Here is a 20,011-nt window from a genome sequence, read left to right as displayed (position 1 = left end):
AAATGTCATTGTAATGTCAAATGTAATTATGGAGAATAGTGCTGACTGAATGGATGTCCAGAGGACAGTCATGGACCCCCTTCATAGGTATATATTTCATAAAAGATCATTCTGAAGAAACTGGTTGTTGTCTGTACAGGCATGTTAAAGAAAGTTGAGTAAAAGGGAAAACATTTAGTGTTAAACAGAGCACCAGCAACAGAAAGAACTGCTTCTTTGTGAGGATTGCCGAGAAGAATCTGTTCAATAATTTGGGGAAAGCTTCCCAAGGAGAAGACTTAAGACGGAGTTGGTGGATCAAGAGCACCTACGTACAAACATGTACCAGGTATGGACTTAAAATGTGGAATACTCTGTGTCAGGATACTTCCAAACCAGACTCAATTTCAGAAATGCCTTTTTGGGACTAAAGACAAAAAAATCTGAGCTGTTGACCTGTGATCCACAGTACTGCATTGCAAAAAATGCATTAATTATATATGGAAAACGGATGCTAAATTGTAGGAAAAGCAAAAGGAAAGCAACATTAAAAATGAAAAACAACAAACGTACCAAACATAAAAAGCAGTGCAAGTATTTAATTAAACTAGGAGATTATTTCACAAGTGCACATTGATGGAAAAAGGCTTCTTTTAAAAATGTTGCCAACTTTTAAACAGTGCTTGTAAAGGCTTTCATTCTGAGGCTCCACAATTCCACTGCAATGCACAGGAGAGCCTCCCAAGCAGAATAAGACAGCAAACATTGAAATGTAAACATAAGCTTGTTGCTTGCTAAGTATGTGATTGCTACATCTTCCAGAACGTGTAGATTTTGTCTGTCACGTGAACATGTTTAAATCTTACGTTGAGCACACCTTCTTGTCATGTGTCACCCTTACCCCTTTGAATCTATTGCGGAACTGTCCAGTGCTGAAATGGCTGCAGACTGTCCTGTCTGGGCTCAGTGCCTAATCCAAGGAGCCTCTTAGGAGCACTGATGAAGGAGATAGGGTCCTGTGTTAAGTGTTGACTCATGGCAATTGGTTAAATACTAAAATATTGGGATATTTGTCTCAACTTCCACAGTGACAGCGCTCTGATGCGATTGGTTTAAGTGTCTGATGTGCCTTTACAGACAACAGTTTGAATAGAGTACATACACATTTTGCCTTCCTGCACACAACTCTTTTTTTTCAAACACTTGTATCAAACCTCTGATTCGCAAAGGTAACTCTTACGGTTAGGACGGTACGCACCACGTGGCAGGCGCCTTGCTAAATTTCTTCAGAAATTTTTCTAGTTAGGCGCCTGCCATAGCATTTGCAATGAGGAGGCAGTGCTGTGCGAAGCACAGCACTGCCTCCCATGCAAATGCATGGAGGCACCTATTACATGCACTCGGTGCATAGTAATGCATGGGCAGGGCCTATTACTATGCATGGGCAGGGCCTATTACTATGCACCTCTAAACGGACTCTTTATTAGGCACCTGCCATAGCATTTGCAATGAGGAGGCAGTGCTGTGCGAAGTAATAGGTGCCTCCATGCAAATGCATGGAGGCACCTATTACTATTCACCTCTAAACGGCTTATTTATTAGGCACCTGCCATAGCATTTGCAATGAGGAGGCAGTGCTGTGCGAAGCACAGCACTGCCTCCCAATGCAAATGCATGGGCAGGGCCTATTACTATTCACCTCTAAAGGCGTCTCTTTATTAGGCGCCTGCCTTGCATGTGCAATGAGGAGGCAGTGCTGTGCTTCGCACAGCACTGCCTCCCAATGCAAATGCATGGGCAGGGCCTATTACTATGCACCTCTAAACTGACTTCTTTATTATTAGGCGCCTGCCTTGCATGTGCAATGAGGAGGCAGTGCTGTGCGAAGCACAGCACTGCCTCCCAATGCAAATGCATGGGCAGGGCCTATTACTATTCACCTCTTAAGGCGTCTCTTTATTATTAATATTCTTTATTTTTCTTCTTTCACGATTAATGGGGCCCGAACCGTAGCGTGCACCCCCACAAAATATACATCAAAACGTCTGGCTCGGTCTCGAGATGTGTGCTACTATGTTTATTGGGGTTTCGAGTTACCATGGCAACAAAATAAGCGAAAAACCACCCCCAAAACAACCCCATAGGAATGAATGGAGTCGGGGAGAAAGAAAGCCTCAAAAAACCCTCAAAAGGACCATTTTCAAAGCTGTACTGTGTCGCCATGCTTTCACCTACAAACACCGTTTAACTTCCAGTTTGTAGATATATCTGTGACCTACTCAGAAGTGAAAACGGGATGTGGATATCTTTTATCGTCTCTTCACAGTTACTCCTCAAAGCTCATGTCCAAAAATCAGGGAAATCATCGTTTATAATGAAAGTCAATGACGGAATTCTCCAACCGCTAGAGTGGCCCACTCTAGCTTTTTTAAAGATTTCAAAACTCCGAACAACTTGACCTTACTCGCTCAATTTTCACTCTACGTAGACAAATTATACATCAAAACGTAGGTATTTTTGTCAGGATTCGGGAAATGTAACCCTCATTGGTGTGGCATTTATAGATTTTTCGCAAATCACCTCAGAGCGACACAAACCCGAAACCTCCCCCATTCATTTCCTATGGAGCGGTTTTGAAAAATGACGTCTAAAAATCCAAAACATCACATGTTTTCGCATCGTCGCTACTCCTAAACCGTTTTATGTACAGACATGAGACTTTCACACATGAATGTCCCAACCCTTCTGGCACTCACAAAAAAGGAATTTTGTGGATAACTGTTACGGTTTTTCCACAGGAACAATTTGTTCGGGAGTAGCGAATGTGCAAAATCCTGAAATCGCTTTGGAGCTGCATTTTCCCACATCATCCACTTTTTTACATCGTCGCTGTGCCTACACCGATTTTTGTAAAAATATGAAAATGAGCTACATGGTCATCAAAAGCCTGCTGATACTCACAGTGAAAGAATTATTTTGATATCTCTTATACTTTTTTAGCCAGAGCGATTTGTTCGGGATCATTTTCAGAGGATTTCTGAAATTTCATAAAAATGTCCTTTAGATCATAATTTTTTACGCCTTTATTAAACTTTTTCCAGCAAAAACCGATAGCAAGTCTTCTTCCCCTATCCTTTACGAAATAAACACAGAAAAAATTACGTCTCTACCATTTACGGTTCCGGAGAAATCGTGCGTTGTTCGAGGCAAAGTTCTCCATTATAATCCAATAGGCAGACTTGGACACAAAGTGTCTGCACTTTTTCGACTGGCCCGCTGCAGCTGTGTCAGTGAGTTTCCATGACGACGGAACTCTGAGGGCCAGTGGGAGACGTTCCATTGAGATAGAATGGCAACTTTCGACGCCAGCTGCAGCGGCTGTGATTAATGTAGAAATCTGAAATTCGCACAGTCACTTCCTCTTAACATTTTAAAATTTTCATGTGACTTTCAGCCATGTGTCAGTTTACTGTCCCATTTTGGATTTTACATGCTTTCCTATTGGGTCTTTGCTTCCAACAGGACCTGGCATGATGCCTAGACACGACCCACTTGGCCAATACAGCACCACCCACATGTGGGAAATGGCACTACACACCATTTTGGTCAAATGTTGAGTTCTGGGCCCAGATGTGGTGAGGCTGAGTTGCTAAAGGAGGCCAATCTGACCAATGAACTTTGGTCACGTTTGGTGACATTAAGTATTGGCACCCCTATTTGAGGCACTTCCCAGTACAGGATTTGGACCAAACTGACAGAGTACAATCACCCGGTGATACTGAACACAACCATGTTAGCGGCTAACTGTTAGCATGTTGCTAACCGGAAGTAGCTCTAGAAAGGTCTCACCATCTTCTGCTTCACAGAGTCTGTTCTTACTTTAGAGAGAAAGCTCCACAAGAAATTTGGGCTACGTGGCATAAAGCATCTCCAAGCTATGAGGTGTCAAACATCCAATGCTTTTCAATGGGGGACCAAACCCCTTATGGTCCCAATACTGCATGCCCATATATGGCGCTACAGTATAGCTCAGATGGAAAGTGCAGGCTTTGCATGCAAGAGGTCGTGGGATTCGAATCCCGGCGTAGGGAGACTAAGATTTTTGTATTATAATCCCCACAGTGTGTATATTAAAACATGTGTGCTGATCCCATGAAGTATTTTTTTGTACCACCCGCCATTTTGAGTTACCATGGCAACGTTATAAACAACGTTTTTTCTCCCTATTTGAGGCTCATCCCAGTACAGGATTTGGACCAAACTAACAGAGTACACTCACCCAGTGATACCAAACACAACCATGTTAGCGGCTAACGGTTAGCATGTTGCTAACCGGAAGTAGCTCTAGGAAGCCTGTACAAACTTCTGCTTGACAGATTTGGTGAATTTTAGCATTTTCTCCCTTTTTAGGCACTTCTCAGTACAGGATTTCAACCAAACTAACAGAGTAACATCACCCGCTGATACTGAACACAGCCATGCTAGCGGCTAACCGTTAGCATGTTGCTAACCGGAAATGGCTTTAGGAAGGTCCTACCAACAGCTGCTTAGCCAGAGTTCTTCTGCCTTTACAGACAGAGAGGGCTGCAGCTCTCACTGAGTCTCCATGACAACGCTGCTAGCAAGAGGCTCCTAGGAGGTCCATTGACTTAACATGGCACCTTTCAACGGCCGCTGCGAGGGCTGTGAAGACCGTAGGAACCTGAAATTCGCAGTGTTACTTCCTGTTGCTATTTCTGACGGTACGGTACGCACCAAGTGGCAGGCGCCTTGCTAAATTTCTTCAGAAATTTTTCTAGTTATTAATATTCTTAATTATTTGTGCGTTAATGTGGCCCGAACCGTAGCGTGCACCCCCACAATATAGGTATCAAAACGTGCGGTTCGGTCGGCAATAGTGTGCTACTACTTTGATTGGGATTTCGAGTTACCATGGCAACAAAATTAGCGAAAAACCACCCCCAAAAAACCCATAGGAATGAATGGAGTCGGGTAGAAAGAAAGCCTCAAAAAAGCCTCCAAATGACCATTTTCAAAGCTGTACTGTGTCGTCATGCTGTCACCTACGAACACCGTTTAACTTCCAGTTTGTAGATATATCTGTGACCTACTCAGAAGTGAAAACGGGATGTGGATATCTTTTATCGTCTCTTCACAGTTACTCCTCAAAGCTCATGTCCAAAAATCAGCGAAATCATCGTTTACAATGAAAGTCAATGACGGAATTCTCCAACCGCTAGAGTGGCCCACTCTAGCTTTTTTAAAGATTTCAAAACTCCGAACAACTTGACCTTACTCGCTCAATTTTCACTCTACATAGACAAATTATACATCAAAACGTAGGTATTTTTGTCAGGATTCGGGAAATGTAACCCTCATTGGTGTGGCATTTATAGATTTTTCGCAAATCACCTCAGACCGACACAAACCCGAAACCTCCCCCATTCATTTCCTATGGAGCGGTTTTGAAAAATGACGTCTAAAAATCCAAAACATCACATGTTTTCGCATCGTCGCTACTCCTAAACCGTTTTATGTACAGACATGAGACTTTCACACATGAATGTCCCAACCCTTCTGGCACTCAAGAAAAATGAATTTTGTGGATAACTGTTACGGTTTTTCCACAGGAACAATTTGTTCGGGAGTAGCGAATGTGCAAAATCCTGAAATCGCTTTGGAGCTGCATTTTCCCACATCATCCACTTTTTTACATCGTCGCTGTGCCTACACCGATTTTTGTAAAAATATGAAATGAGCTACATGGTCATCAAAAGCCTGCTGATACTCACAGTGAAAGAATTATTTTGATATCTCTTATACTTTTTTAGCCAGAGCGATTTGTTCGGGATCATTTTCAGAGGATTTCTGAAATTTCATAAAAATGTCCTTTAGATCATAATTTTTTACGCCTTTATTAAACTTTTTCCAGCAAAAACCGATAGCAAGTCTTCTTCCCCTATCCGTTACGAAATAAACACAGAAAAAATTACGTCTCTACCATTTACGGTTCCGGAGAAATCGTGCGTTGTTCGAGGCAAAGTTCTCCATTATAATCCAATGGGACTTATTGTGACCAAAGTGTCTGCACTTCGGCCGCTGCAGGTGTGTGAGTGAGTTTCCATGACGACGGAACTCTGAGGGCCAGAGCTAGACGCTCCATTGAGATACAATGGCAACTTTCATCGCTCACTGCAGTGGCTGTGATTAATGTAGAAATCTGAAATTCGCACAGTCACTTCCTCTTAACATTTTAAAATTTCCATGTGACTTTCAGCCATGTGTCAGTTTTCTGTGCCATTTTGGATCAAACCACTTATGTTTCCAATAATGCATGCCCATATATGGCGCTACAGTGTAGCACAGATGGAAAGTGCAGGCTTTGCATGCAAGAGGTCGTGGGATCGATTCCCGGTATGGAAAACTTGGAGTTTTGTATTATAATCCTCACAGTGTGAATATCAAAACATGTGTGCTGATCCCATGAAGTATTTTTTGTACCACCCGCCATTTTGAGTTACCATGGCAACGTTATAAATGACGTTTTTTCTCCCTATTTGAGGCACATCCCAGTACAGGATTTGGACCAAACTGACAGAGTACACTCACCCAGTGATACCATACACAACCATGTTAGCGGCTAACGGTTAGCATGTTGCTAACCGGAATTAGCTCTAGGAAGCCTGTACAAACTTCTGCTTGACAGATTTGGTGAATTTTAGGATTTTCTCCCTTTTTAGGCACTTCTCAGTACAGGATTTCAACCAAACTAACAGAGTAACATCACCCGGTGATACTGAACACAGCCATGCTAGCGGCTAACCGTTAGCATGTTGCTAACCGGAAATAGCTTTAGGAAGGTCCTACCAACAGCTGCTTAGCCAGAGTTCTTCAACCTTTACAGACAGAGAGGGCTGTAGCTGTCAGTGAGTCTCCATGACAACGCTGCTAGCAAGAGGCTCCTAGGAGGTCCATTGACTTAACATGGCACCTTTCAACAGCCGCTGCGAGGGCTGTGAAGACCGTAGGAACCTGAAATTTGCAGTGTTACTTCCTGTTGCTATTTCTGACGGTACGGTACGCACCAAGTGGCAGGCGCCTTGCTAAATTTCTTCAGAAATTTTTCTAGTTAGGCGCCTGCCATAGCGTTTGCAATGAGGAGGCAGTGCTGTGCGAAGCACAGCACTGCCTCCCATGCAAATGCATGGAGGCACCTATTACTATGCACCTCTAAACGCGTCTCTATCTTATTATTAATATTCTTAATTGTTTGACGCTTAATGTGGCCCGAACAGTGGCGTGCACCCCCACAACATATGTATCAAAACGTGCGGCTCGGTCAGGAATAGTGTGCTACTACTTTGATTGGGATTTCGAGTTACCATGGCAACAAAATTAGCAAAAAACTACCCCCAAAAAAACCCATAGGAATGAATGGAGTCGGGTAGAAAGAAAGCCTCAAAAAAGCCTCCAAATGACCATTTTCAACGCTGTACTGTGTCGTCATGCTTTCACCTACGAACACCGTTTAACTTCCAGTTTGTAGATATATCAGTGAACTACTCAGAAGTGAAAACGGGATGTGGATATCTGTTATCGTCTCCTCACAGTTACTCCTCAAAGCTCATGTCCAAAAATCAGCGAAATCATCGTTTACAATGAAAGTCAATGACGGAATTCTCCAACCGCTAGAGTGGGCCACTCTAGCTTTTTTAAAGATTTCAAAACTCTGAACAACTTGACCTTACTCGCTCAATTTTCACTCTACGTAGACAAATTATACATCAAAACGTAGGTATTTTTGTCAGGATTTGGGAAATGTAACCCTCATTGGTGTGGCATTTATAGATTTTTCGCAAATCACCTCAGACCGACACAAACCCGAAACCTCCCCCATTCATTTCCTATGGAGCGGTTTTGAAAAATGACGTCTAAAAATCCTAAACATCACATGTTTTCGCATCGTCGCTACTCCTAAACCGTTTTTATGTACAGACATGAGACTTTCACACATGAATGTCCCAACCCTTCTGGCACTCAAGAAAAATAAATTTTGTGGATAACTGTTACGGTTTTTCCACAGGAACAATTTGTTCGGGAGTAGCGAATGTGCAAAATCCTGAAATCGCTTTGGAGCTGCATTTTCCCACATCATCCACTTTTTTACATCGTCGCTGTGCCTACACCGATTTTATTAAAAATATGAAAATGAGCTACATGGTCATCAAAAGCCTGCTGATACTCACAGTGAAAGAATTATTTTGATATGTCTTATACTTTTTTAGCCAGAGCGATTTGTTCGGGATCATTTTCAGAGGATTTCTGAAATTTCATAAAAATGTCCTTTAGATCATAATTTTTTACGCCTTTATTAAACTTTTTCCAGCAAAAACCGATAGCAAGTCTTCTTCCCCTATCCTTTACGAAATAAACACAGAAAAAATTACGTCTCTACCATTTACGGTTCCGGAGAAATCGTGCGTTGTTCGAGGCAAAGTTCTCCATTATAATCCAATAGGCAGACTTGGACACCAAGTGTCTGCACTTTTTTAGACTGGCCCGCTGCAGCTGTGTCAGTGAGTTTCCATGACGACGGAACTCTGAGGGCCAGTGGGAGACGTTCCATTGAGATAGAATGGCAACTTTCGACGCCAGCTGCAGCGCAGCGGCTGTGATTAATGTAGAAATCTGAAATTCGCACAGTCACTTCCTCTTAACATTTTAAAATTTTAAAGTGACTTTCAGCCATGTGTCAGTTTACTGTCCCATTTTGGATTTTACATGCTTTCCTATTGGGTCTTTGCTTCCAACAGGACCTGGCATGATGCCTAGACACGACCCACTTGGCCAATACAGCACCACCCACATGTGGGAAATGGCACTACACACCATTTTGGTCAAATGTTGAGTTCTGGGCCCAGATGTGGTGAGGCTGAGTTGCTAAAGGAGGCCAATCTGACCAATGAACTTTGGTCACGTTTGGTGACATTAAGTATTGGCACCCCTATTTGAGGCACTTCCCAGTACAGGATTTGGACCAAACTGACAGAGTACAATCACCCGGTGATACTGAACACAACCATGTTAGCGGCTAACTGTTAGCATGTTGATAACCGGAAGTAGCTCTAGGAAGGTCTCACCAACTTCTGCTTCACAGAGTCTGTTCTTACTTTAGAGAGAAACCTCCACAAGAAATTTGGGCTACGTGGCATAAAGCATCTCCAAGCTATGAGGTGTCATACATCCAATGCTTTTCAATGGGGGACCAAACCCCTTATGGTCCCAATACTGCATGCCCATATATGGCGCTACAGTATAGCTCAGATGGAAAGTGCAGGCTTTGCATGCAAGAAGTCGTGGGATCGAAACCCGGCATGGCAGACTAAGATTTTTGTATTATAATCCCCACAGTGTGTATATTAAAACATATGTGCTGATCCCATGAAGTATTTTTTTGTACCACCCGCCATTTTCAGTTACCATGGCAACGTTATAAACAACGTTTTTTCTCCCTATTTAAGGCTCATCCCAGTACAGGATTTGGATCAAACTAACAGAGTAACATCACCCGCTGATACTGAACACAGCCATGCTAGCGGCTTACCGTTAGCATGTTGCTAACCGGAAATAGCTTTAGGAAGGTCCTACTAACTTCTGCTTAGCCAGGGTTCTTCTGCCTTTACAGACAGATAGGGCTGCAGCTGTCAGTGAGTCTCCATGACAACGCTGCTAACAAGGGGCTCCTAGGAGATCCATTGACTTAACATGGCACCTTTCGACGGCCGCTGCGGGGGCTGTGAAGACCGTAAGAAGCTGAAATTTGCAGTGTTTCTTCCTGTTGCTATTTCTGTCGGTACGGTACGCACCAAGTGGCAGGCGCCTTGCTAAATTTCTTCAGAAATTTTTCTAGTTAGGCGCCTGCCATAGCATTTGCAATGAGGAGGCAGTGCTGTGCGAAGCACAGCACTGCCTCCCATGCAAATGCATGGAGGCACCTATTACTATTCACCTCTAAACGGACTATTTATTATTCTTTACTTCTTCTTCCGTCACGATTAATGCGGCCCGAACCGTAGCGTGGACCCCCACAATATAGGTATCAAAACCTGCGGCTCGATTACGAGATGTGTGCTACTACATTTATTGGGATTTCGAGTTACCATGGCAACAAAATTAGCGAAAAACCACCCCCAAAAAACCCATAGGAATGAATGGAGTCGGGTAGAAAGAAAGCCTCAAAAAAGCCTCCAAATGACCATTTTCAACGCTGTACTGTATCGTCATGCTTCCACCTATGAACACCGTTTAACTTCCAGTTTGTAGATATTTCTGTGACCTACTCAGAAGTGAAAACGGGATGTGGATATCTTTTATCGTCTCTTCACAGTTACTCCTCAAAGCTCATGTCCGAAAATCAGTGAAATCATCGTTTACAATGAAAGTCAATGACGGAATTCTCCAACCGCTAGAGTGGGCCACTCTAGCTTTTTTAAAGATTTCAAAACTCCGAACAACTTGACCTTACTCGCTCAATTTTCACTCTATGTAGACAAATTATACATCAAAACGTAGGTATTTTTGTCAGGATTCGGGAAATGTAACCCTCATTGGTGTGGCATTTATAGATTTTTCGCAAATCATCTCAGACCGACACAAACCCGAAACCTCCCCCATTCATTTCCTATGGAGCGGTTTTGAAAAATGACGTCTAAAAATCCAAAACATCACATGTTTTCGCATCGTCGCTACTCCTAAACCGTTTTATGTACAGACATGAGACTTTCACACATGAATGTCCCAACCCTTCTGGCACTCAAGAAAAATGAATTTTGTGGATAACTGTTACGGTTTTTCCACAGGAACAATTTGTTCGGGAGTAGCGAATGTGCAAAATCCTGAAATCGCTTTGGAGCTGCATTTTCCCACATCATCCACTTTTTTACATCGTCGCTGTGCCTACACCGATTTTTGTAAAAATATGAAAATGAGCTACATGGTCATCAAAAGCCTGCTGATACTCACAGTGAAAGAATTATTTTGATATCTCTTATACTTTTTTAGCCAGAGCGATTTGTTCGGGATCATTTTCAGAGGATTTCTGAAATTTCATAGAAATGTCCTTTAGATCATAATTTTTTACGCCTTTATTAAACTTTTTCCAGCAAAAACCGATAGCAAGTCTTCTTCCCCTATCCTTTACGAAATAAACACAGAAAAAATTACGTCTCTACCATTTACGGTTCCGGAGAAATCGTGCGTTGTTCGAGGCAAAGTTCTCCATTATAATCCAATGGGACTTATTGTGACCAAAGTGTCTGCACTTCGGCCGCTGCAGGTGTGTGAGTGAGTTTCCATGACGACGGAACTCTGAGGGCCAGAGGAAAAAGCTCCATTGAGACACAATGGCAACTTTCATCCCTGACTGCAGCGGCTGTGATTAATGTAGAAATCTGAAATTCGCACAGTCACTTCCTCTTAACATTTTAAAATTTTCATGTGACTTTCAGCCATGTGTCACTTTTCTGTACCATTCGGGATTTCACATGCTTTCCTATTGAGCCTTTGCTTCCAACAGGACCTGGCATGATAACCAGACACAACCCAATTGGCCAATACAGCACCACCCACCTGTGGGAAATGGCGCTACTGACAATTTTGGTCAAATGTTGAGTTCTAGGCCCAGATGTGGTGAGACTGAGTTGCTAAAGGAGGCCAGTCTGACCCATGAACTTTGGTCACGTTTGGTGACATTAAGTATTGGTACCCCTATTTGAGGCACTTCCCAGTACAGGATTTGGACCAAACTGACAGAGTATAATCACCCGGTGATACTGAACACAACCATGTTAGCGGCTAACGGTTAGCATGTTGCTAACCGGAAGTAGCTCTAGGAAGCCTGTACAAACTTCTGCTTGACAGATTTGGTGAATTTTAGGATTTTCTCCCTTTGTAGGCACTTCTCAGTACAGGATTTCAACCAAACTAACAGAGTAACATCACCCGGTGATACTGAACACAGCCATGCTAGCGGCTAACCGTTAGCATGTTGCTAACCGGAAATAGCTTTAGGAAGGTCCTATCAACTTCTGCTTAGCCAGAGTTCGTCTGCCTTTACAGACAGAGAGGGCTGCAGCTGTCAGTGAGTCTCCATGACAACGCTGCTAGCAAGAGGCTCCTAGGAGGTCCATTGACTTAACATGGCACCTTTCAACGGCCGCTGTGAGGGCTGTGAAGACCTTAGGAACCTGAAATTCGCAGTGTTACTTCCTGTTGCTATTTCTGACGGTATGGTACGCACCAAGTGGCAGGCGCCTTGCTAAATTTCTTCAGAAATTTTTCTAGTTAATATTAATATTCTTTATTTTTCTTCCTTCACGATTAATGCGGCCCAAAACATAGCGTGCACCCCCACAATATAGGCATCAAAACCTGTGGCTCGATCTCGAGATGTGTGCTACTACTTTTATTGGGATTTCGAGTTACCATGGCAACAAAATAAGCGAAAAACCACCCCAAAACAACCCCATAGGAATGAATGGAGTCGGGGAGAAAGAAAGCCTCAAAAAACCCTCAAAAGGACCATTTTCAAAGCTGTACTGTGTCGCCATGCTTTCACCTATGAACACCGTTTAACTTCCAGTTTGTAGATATATCTGTGACCTACTCAGAAGTGAAAACGGGATGTGGATATCTTTTATCGTCTCTTCACAGTTACTCCTCAAAGCTCATGTCCAAAAATCAGTGAAATCATCGTTTACAATGAAAGTCAATGACGGAATTCTCCAACCGCTAGAGTGGCCCACTCTAGCTTTTTTAAAGATTTCAAAACTCTGAACAACTTGACCTTACTCGCTCAATTTTCACTCTACCTAGACAAATTATACATCAAAACGTAGGTATTTTTGTCAGGATTCGGGAAATGTAACCTTCATTGGTGTGGCCTTTATAGATTTTTCGCAAATCACCTCAGACCGACACAAACCCGAAACCTCTCCCATTCATTTCCTATGGAGCGGTTTTGAAAAATGACGTCTAAAAATCCAAAACATCACATGTTTTCGCATCGTCGCTACTCCTAAACCGTTTTATGTACAGACATGAGACTTTGACACATGAATGTCCCAACCCTTCTGGCACTCACAAAAAAGGATTTGTTTGGATAACTGTTACGGTTTTGCCGCAGGAACAATTTGTTCGGGAGTAGCGAATGTGCAAAATCCTGAAAACGCTTTGGAGCTGCATTTTCACACATCATCCACTTTTTTACATCGTCGCTGTGCCTACACCGATTTTTGTAAAAATATGAAAATTAGCTACATGGTCATCAAAAGCCTGCTGATACTCACAGTGAAAGAATTATTTTGATATCTCTTATACTTTTTAAGCCAGAGCGATTTGTTCGGGACCATTTTCAGAGGATTTCTGAAATTTCATAAAAATGTCCTTTAGATCATAATTTTTTACGCCTTTATTAAACTTTTTCCAGCAAAAACCGATAGCAAGTCTTCTTCCCCTATCCGTTACGAAATAAACACAGAAAAAATTACGTCTCTACCATTTACGGTTCCGGAGAAATCGTGCGTTGTTCGAGGCAAAGTTCTCCATTATAATCCAATGGACCTTACCAGAGGGGCCGCTTTTCATTGGCTGATGCCCATTCTACGTCATAGAGTGGCTACAACGTTCGAAGAAGTCTCACAAACACAAGCTAATGTAGTGCTATACTACCGCTGTGCTAGCATACCGGCATAACGTTTTCGAGTTAATAATCGAAAAATAATAAAAAAATAATGGTTCTCCATTGCCAGTGGGGTATCTGTACTGGTGATGTAAGATACCCTAATCGTATTTGTGGTGGGAAAATTCACCGATTTCCAAAATCAGGTGCAGAATGCCGGGCTTGGATCAAAGCTTGTGCGCGACCACACGAGCAGCTCAACCTTCGTAGGATCAATAAGAACAAGGGAGTGTGTGCTGGTGTAAGTATTATAAATTTGCTTTAATACTTAAAGCAAAGCAATAATACTTATTGCTTATTATTTATTTATTTATTAGCATTTTGTCGGCGGGGATGGGCCAACAGCGTCCCATCCTTATCCGACACCAGCAGACGGAGCGCGAGTGCATAAAGCTAGGCGCGCACGAAAAAGAGCATCGGAAAGTGCAAGTAGGCAGGACAGCAAAGACAAGAGACCATCGATTAGAGCAGAGAGCTTGTTAGTACACACAATTATATACACATCCATAACACAGTGCTGATTAAAAGTTATTTTATTATTTATCATGTGTCACAATTCACATTTTCCACAAACATGAACATCAAACAGAAACAGAATCACTTTTGTTGTTTCAATTGTTTACAGGGATACCATCTAGTTCACAGTGAATGTTCTGAATTATTTACAGGGATACCTACGATGCTGCAGAAAACAATGATGCAGACAAAGGGATAGAGGTGCAAACAGATGAACATTGTAAGTGAGGATAACCAGTTCCTACAGGTTTTGTAAATAAGGCACAGCATGATCTTGATAGAAAGCAGCTAAAACTTCTAACATGGATGACATAAATACTTTGTCTGGCCACACTCTTTCTACATGTAGATCCTTGTGGGTGAAAACAATAAAATCACAAAAATCACATCCTGTGATCATAAGTTGACCTTGAACCTGAGCATAGTACATATGTGTCTTCTTCAGCTGAGCAGAGCCACTGGGTTGCATTTCTAGGCAAAAATTGGGTAGCATGCAGGCATCCAGAATGGTGGAATTTCGAGCGGTATACGGACACTTTATTTCTATTAGACCTGATCGGCCACCGTCACATACTTTGCCGTCGGGTGAAGCACCTATGAAGGGAAAGTGATTACTGACCACAAAGCCACACTCATGCAAGTGCCGGTCCTGATGAGTCTGTAAATATTTTGATTTTGCTAAGGGCTCGTTTCTTCGCCCGTAATCCAGTGAAGGGGCTGAAACAGAGTTAGCGTCAAAAATTGACTCTAAAAACTTGTGTGTGACCTTTGCTTTCCTGACCATAACTCGATGGAAATTTGAGGCTGTAAGCCTTTTTTTTCTTGCCTCAAACCACTCAGCACATTTACTCTGTTCTCTGGTTCGAGCTTCCAGTTCCACAGGATCTTCACAAATATTAAGGTCTTTCAACGCTTTATATCTTTCTGGAAGATCCACTGGTGGGTTATTTGTGACACAGGTGTTGCCACACTGTTGCATGACCGCTGTCGCATCTGCCTTCAAGTTCCTTGTCTGAAACAAAAGAGCAGTATCATCACATTATATACATTTGTCTATATATACATATTTAGTCCTTTTTTATTTTTTGTTTTCAGGGATTTCGCCGCTGGATATGCTTGCAGTGACTGCAGAGTTGGAAATGGCAAAAACTGAAATCAGTCGCTTACAAGCAAAAGTGGAAAATTTAGAAACAGAGCTACAGAAAGAACAGAAACGAAAACTGTTTGGTATTGATGCTGTTGTTGAATCTGAGAAGAACAGCAAAAAAAATCTGTGTGTATATTATACAGGACTTACACTAGTCCGTTTCATGTCACTATTTACATTTCTCTTGCCAAAGAGGGAGACTTTGACTTATGATGAAAACAGAAATGACATTAGAGAAATGTCAGCAGAAAATGGACTTTTCCTGACTATGTGCAGACTAAGACAAAACTTTGGTCTGTTCGATCTAGCAACACGGTTCGGCATTTCACAACAGTCAGCTGGTATAGTATTTAACACTTGGATTGACATTATTTATCTTAAGCTGTGCACTGTTTCTATCTGGCCACACAGACAAACTATAATAGACAACATGCCAAAAGACTTCAAAGCTAATTTCCCTACAACATTAATTATTATTGATGGAACAGAATTAAAAACAGAATCCCCCTGGGCCCATGGTGTGCAATGCCAACTATATAGCGATTATAAGTCTACCACAACATTCAAGGCACTCATAGGTTGTGACTCTCGGGGGTCTTTCATGTTCACATCAGAATTATTCACAGGATCAATATCAGACAAGGCCATTACAAAAGCAAGTGGTTTTTATGAAACCATACAACAACTGAAGGACATTGGTTACATTCAGAATGGTGACGGTGTCATGGCAGACAAAGGGTTTACAATCAAGGATGAGATAAATGCCCTTGGTCTGTCCTTAAACATACCACCTTTTGCCTCAGCAGACAAACAGTTGTCTCAGGCAGATCTTGCACTAACTGACAAAATAGCAAGACACAGAGTGCATGTTGAACGACTCATTTCTCGCATTAAAGATTTCAAAATAGTTGGTTGTACAATTCCTGCTATATTATTTCCTAAGTTAAACAGAATATGGGCTGTGTGTTGCTACTTGACACTTTTCCAGGGCTTTGTTTTGAAGAAAATGTAAGAACAGTAATACTAGTCTTGTTTTAGTACACATTTCATTAATTTTTACCTGATAGGAAACAGCTGACCCAATTTGCACTTCTCCCAGGGGTGTAGAGACAGTTGGTGCTGAAGGCGTCAGCATATATGTCAATGGAGTACCATGTAATAATTTCAGTGCAGCTATCTCCTCGGGTTCAACCTTTGTCACTCTGTAAATATAATGAAAATGAATTTTGAGAGTTGTCAAATTTGCAATATTAATTAAAATAAAGAACAGTTTTATGTGTTGGTTTTGTTTGCATTCATGCAGTTGTAGTTACACTCAGAATCATAAAACAACACCAGGGTACATATATTTATTTTGTTAAATTTTGTTTCAAATCTAAATCAGTAAAAAAGTACATACATTTTGTTCAAGTCCACACTGCATTCCTTCGGTCTGCGCTTGCGGTGAGTCACGTTTCGTGCTAGAGTGAGGTGGTTGATGGGCACGGGTTCAATCCTCAAACCCCGAGCTGATTGTGCTCCCCAAGCTTGTGGCATACTGGTGCAGCTCAATCGGTCAGGGATTGAGGAAAAACTTTGCAGTTTGAAATACTGCAAGGTCTTGAGGAGGCCTATAATATGTGAACAATGACCCCCAAGTCTGAAAAAAAGAAAATCAACAATAAACGCATGCATCATGAACAGCTTTTAGCTAATTGCAACATAACGGCAGTACTGATACAACTTTACAGCTTCAAGACCGTGAAGCATGTCTGCTACACAGTCTTACGTTAGCTAAACAGATCAATCTCAATCGTGTACTGTATCTGACATACACTAAATATTTTATTTTAGCAGAAGAGGCTTTGGACGAAACTGTTCCTCGTGTTAGCCACTCTAGCACCAAGTACAGCGTATCAAGCTAGCCACACAAACATTTGCCAACAAACCACAGGAATTATCCGCTGATTTCAAAAGTAACAGACAAAACGATGAATGCACAACTTACCCAGCCTTGCAAGAACAATAGGCATCAGTTATCTTGTCCACATCTATATTAATGCTGAGGGAGTGAGGGTCTGCCGTTTTCCTCATCGACCGATAGCATTTTGCGGTGACCTGCACAACTTTGGAGGCTTCGCGTGGCTCAAATACCCTTAACTCGTCCAAAAATGATGACATGAACTTGTTAACTCCTCTGTCCATTGTTGTCGATGATATTTTCTCAAAATCAGGCAGAAATGACGCACTAATCGAGTCAGGAATACTCCGCAAAGAATCCGTCCAAGTGGAAACCGCCATGTTTACATAGAAACTACCGTAGAATGAATGCGCCGCGAGGCTTTGTTTGTGAGACTTCAGAATTTTAGGTCAGTTGTGGGCGGAGCTTGGTAAGGTCCATGGGACTTATTGTGACCAAAGTGTCTGCACTTCGGCCGCTGCAGGTGTGTGAGTGAGTTTCCATGACGACGGAACTCTGAGGGCCAGAGGAAAAAGCTCCATTGAGATACAATGGCAACTTTCATCGCTCACTGCAGCGGCTGTGATTAATGTAGAAATCTGAAATTCACACAGTCACTTCCTCTTAACATTTTAAAATTTTCATGTGACTTTCAGCCATGTGTCACTTTTTTGTACCATTTGGGATTTCACATGCTTTCCTATTGGGCCTTTGCTTCCAACAGGACCTGGCATGATAACCAGACACAACCCAATTGGCCAATACAGCACCACCCACCTGTGGGAAATGGCGCTACTGACAATTTTGGTCAAATGTTGAGTTCTAGGCCCAGATGTGGTGAGACTGAGTTGCTAAAGGAGGCCAATCTGACCCATGAACTTTGGTTACGTTTGGTGACATTAAGTATTGGCACCCCTATTTGAGGCACTTCCCAGTACAGGATTTGGACCAAACTGACAGAGTACACTCACCCAGTGATACCATACACAACCATGTTAGCGGCTAACAGTTAGCATGTTGCTAACCGAAAGTAGCTATAAGAAGCTTGTACAAACTCCTGCTTGACAGATTTGGTGAATTTTAGGATTTTCTCCCTTTTTAGGCACTTCTCAGTACAGGATTTCAACCAAACTAACAGAGTAACATCACCCGGTGATACTGAACAAAACCCTGCTAGTGGCTAACCGTTAGCATGTTGCTAACCAGAAGTAGCTTTAGGAAGGTCCTACCAACTTCTGCTTAGCCAGGGTTCTTCTGCCTTTACAGACAGAGAGGGCTGCAGCTGTCAGTGAGTCTCCATGACAACGCTGCTAGCAAGAGGCTCCTAGGAGGTCCATTGACTAAACATGGCACCTTTCAACGGCCGCTGCGAGGGCTGTGAAGACCGTAGGAAGCTGAAATTCGCAGTGTTGCTTCCTGTTGCTATTTCTGACGGTACGGTACGCACCAAGTGGCAGGCGCCTTGCTAAATTTCTTCAGAAATTTTTCTAGTTATTCTTTATTATTATTCCGTCACGGCTAATGCGGCCCGAACCGTAGCGTGCACCCCCACAATATAGGTATCAAAACTTGCGGCTCGATTACGAAATGTGTGCTACTACTTTTATTGGGGTTTCGAGTTACCATGGCAACAAAATTAGCGAAAACCCGCCCCAAAAAACCCCATAGGAATGAATGGAGTCGGGTAGAAAGAAAGCCTCAAAAAGGCCTCCAAATGACCAATTTCAACGCTGTACTGTGTCGTCATGCTTTCACCTACGAACACCGTTTAACTTCCAGTTTGTAGATATATCTGTGACCTACTCAGAAGTGAAAACGGGATGTGGATATCTTTTATCGTCTCTTCACAGTTACTCCTCAAAGCTCATGTTCAAAAATCAGCGAAATCATCGTTTACAATGAAAGTCAATGACGGAATTCTCCAACCGCTAGAGTGGCCCACTCTAGCTTTTTTAAAGATTTCAAAACTCCGAACAACTTGAGCCTACTCGCTCAATTTTCACTCTACGTAGACAAATTATACATCAAAACATGGGTATTTTTGTCAGGATTCGGGAAATGTAACCCTCATTGGTGTGGCATTTATAGATTTTTCGCAAATCACCTCAGAGCGACACAAACCCGAAACCTCCCCCATTCATTTCCTATGGAGCGGTTTTGAAAAATGACGTCTAAAAATCCAAAACATCACATGTTTTCGCATCGTCGCTACTCCTAAACCGTTTTATGTACAGACATGAGACTTTGACACATGAATGTGCCAACCCTTCTGGCACTCACAAAAAAGGAATTTTGTGGATAACTGTTACGGTTTTTCCACAGGAACAATTTGTTCGGGAGTAGCGAATGTGCAAAATCCTGAAATCGCTTTGGAGCTGCATTTTCCCACATCATCCACTTTTTTACATCGTCGCTGTGCCTACACCGATTTTTGTAAAAATATGAAAATGAGCTACTTGGTCATCAAAAGCCTGCTGATACTCACAGTGAAAGAATTATTTTGATATCTCTTATACTTTTTTAGCCAGAGCGATTTGTTCGGGATCATTTTCAGAGGATTTCTGAAATTTCATAAAAATGTCCTTTAGATCATAATTTTTTACGCCTTTATTAAACTTTTTCCAGCAAAATCCGATAGCAAGTCTTCTTCCCCTATCCTTTACAAAATAAACACAGAAAAAAATTACGTCTC

The 20,011-nt window shown here is 42.1% G+C and overlaps 2 protein-coding genes across 2 annotated transcripts; one reads left to right on the top strand and one right to left on the bottom strand.

Annotated features, from left to right (window-relative positions):
• The first annotated feature begins 13,598 nt into the window (after window positions 1-13,598).
• On the top strand, window positions 13,599-16,659 carry LOC118560591. The gene is made up of 3 exons (XM_036131751.1): window positions 13,599-14,195; window positions 14,386-14,453; window positions 15,329-16,659. Exon 3 carries the CDS (start codon window positions 15,346-15,348, stop codon window positions 16,390-16,392), a length of 1,047 nt encoding a protein of 348 aa, XP_035987644.1. The 5' UTR covers window positions 13,599-14,195; window positions 14,386-14,453; window positions 15,329-15,345; the 3' UTR covers window positions 16,393-16,659.
• Window positions 14,573-17,707, bottom strand: LOC118560590. Its single transcript, XM_036131750.1, has 5 exons — window positions 17,368-17,707; window positions 16,780-17,019; window positions 16,441-16,582; window positions 14,770-15,245; window positions 14,573-14,585 (listed from the first exon to the last, which is right to left on the bottom strand). The coding sequence occupies exons 1-5, from the start codon at window positions 17,658-17,660 to the stop codon at window positions 14,573-14,575; spliced, it is 1,164 nt and encodes a 387-aa protein (XP_035987643.1). The 5' UTR covers window positions 17,661-17,707.
• Between the last annotated feature and the right edge of the window lie 2,304 nt (window positions 17,708-20,011).

Source organism: Fundulus heteroclitus, unplaced genomic scaffold (assembly GCF_011125445.2).
Source record: "Fundulus heteroclitus isolate FHET01 unplaced genomic scaffold, MU-UCD_Fhet_4.1 scaffold_458, whole genome shotgun sequence".
Classification (NCBI taxonomy): Eukaryota; Metazoa; Chordata; class Actinopteri; order Cyprinodontiformes; family Fundulidae; genus Fundulus; species Fundulus heteroclitus.
Note: the sequence above shows the minus strand (reverse complement) of the source record. Positions and strands in the feature narration are given on the sequence as shown.

What these genes read in the sequence shown, in the direction of transcription:
- LOC118560591 (XM_036131751.1), top strand. Translation starts at nt 15,346, where the DNA reads ATGCTTGCAGTGACTGCAGAGTTGGAAATGGCAAAAACTGAAATCAGT.
- LOC118560590 (XM_036131750.1), bottom strand. Translation starts at nt 17,660, where the DNA reads ATGGCGGTTTCCACTTGGACGGATTCTTTGCGGAGTATTCCTGACTCG. An exon ending in AGTGTGGACTTGAACAAAAT is followed by an intron (nt 16,583 to 16,779) that starts GTATGTACTTTT and finishes TTATATTTACAG; the next exon opens with AGTGACAAAGGTTGAACCCG. An exon ending in GGTCAGCTGTTTCCTATCAG is followed by an intron (nt 15,246 to 16,440) that starts GTAAAAATTAAT and finishes CTTTTGTTTCAG; the next exon opens with ACAAGGAACTTGAAGGCAGA.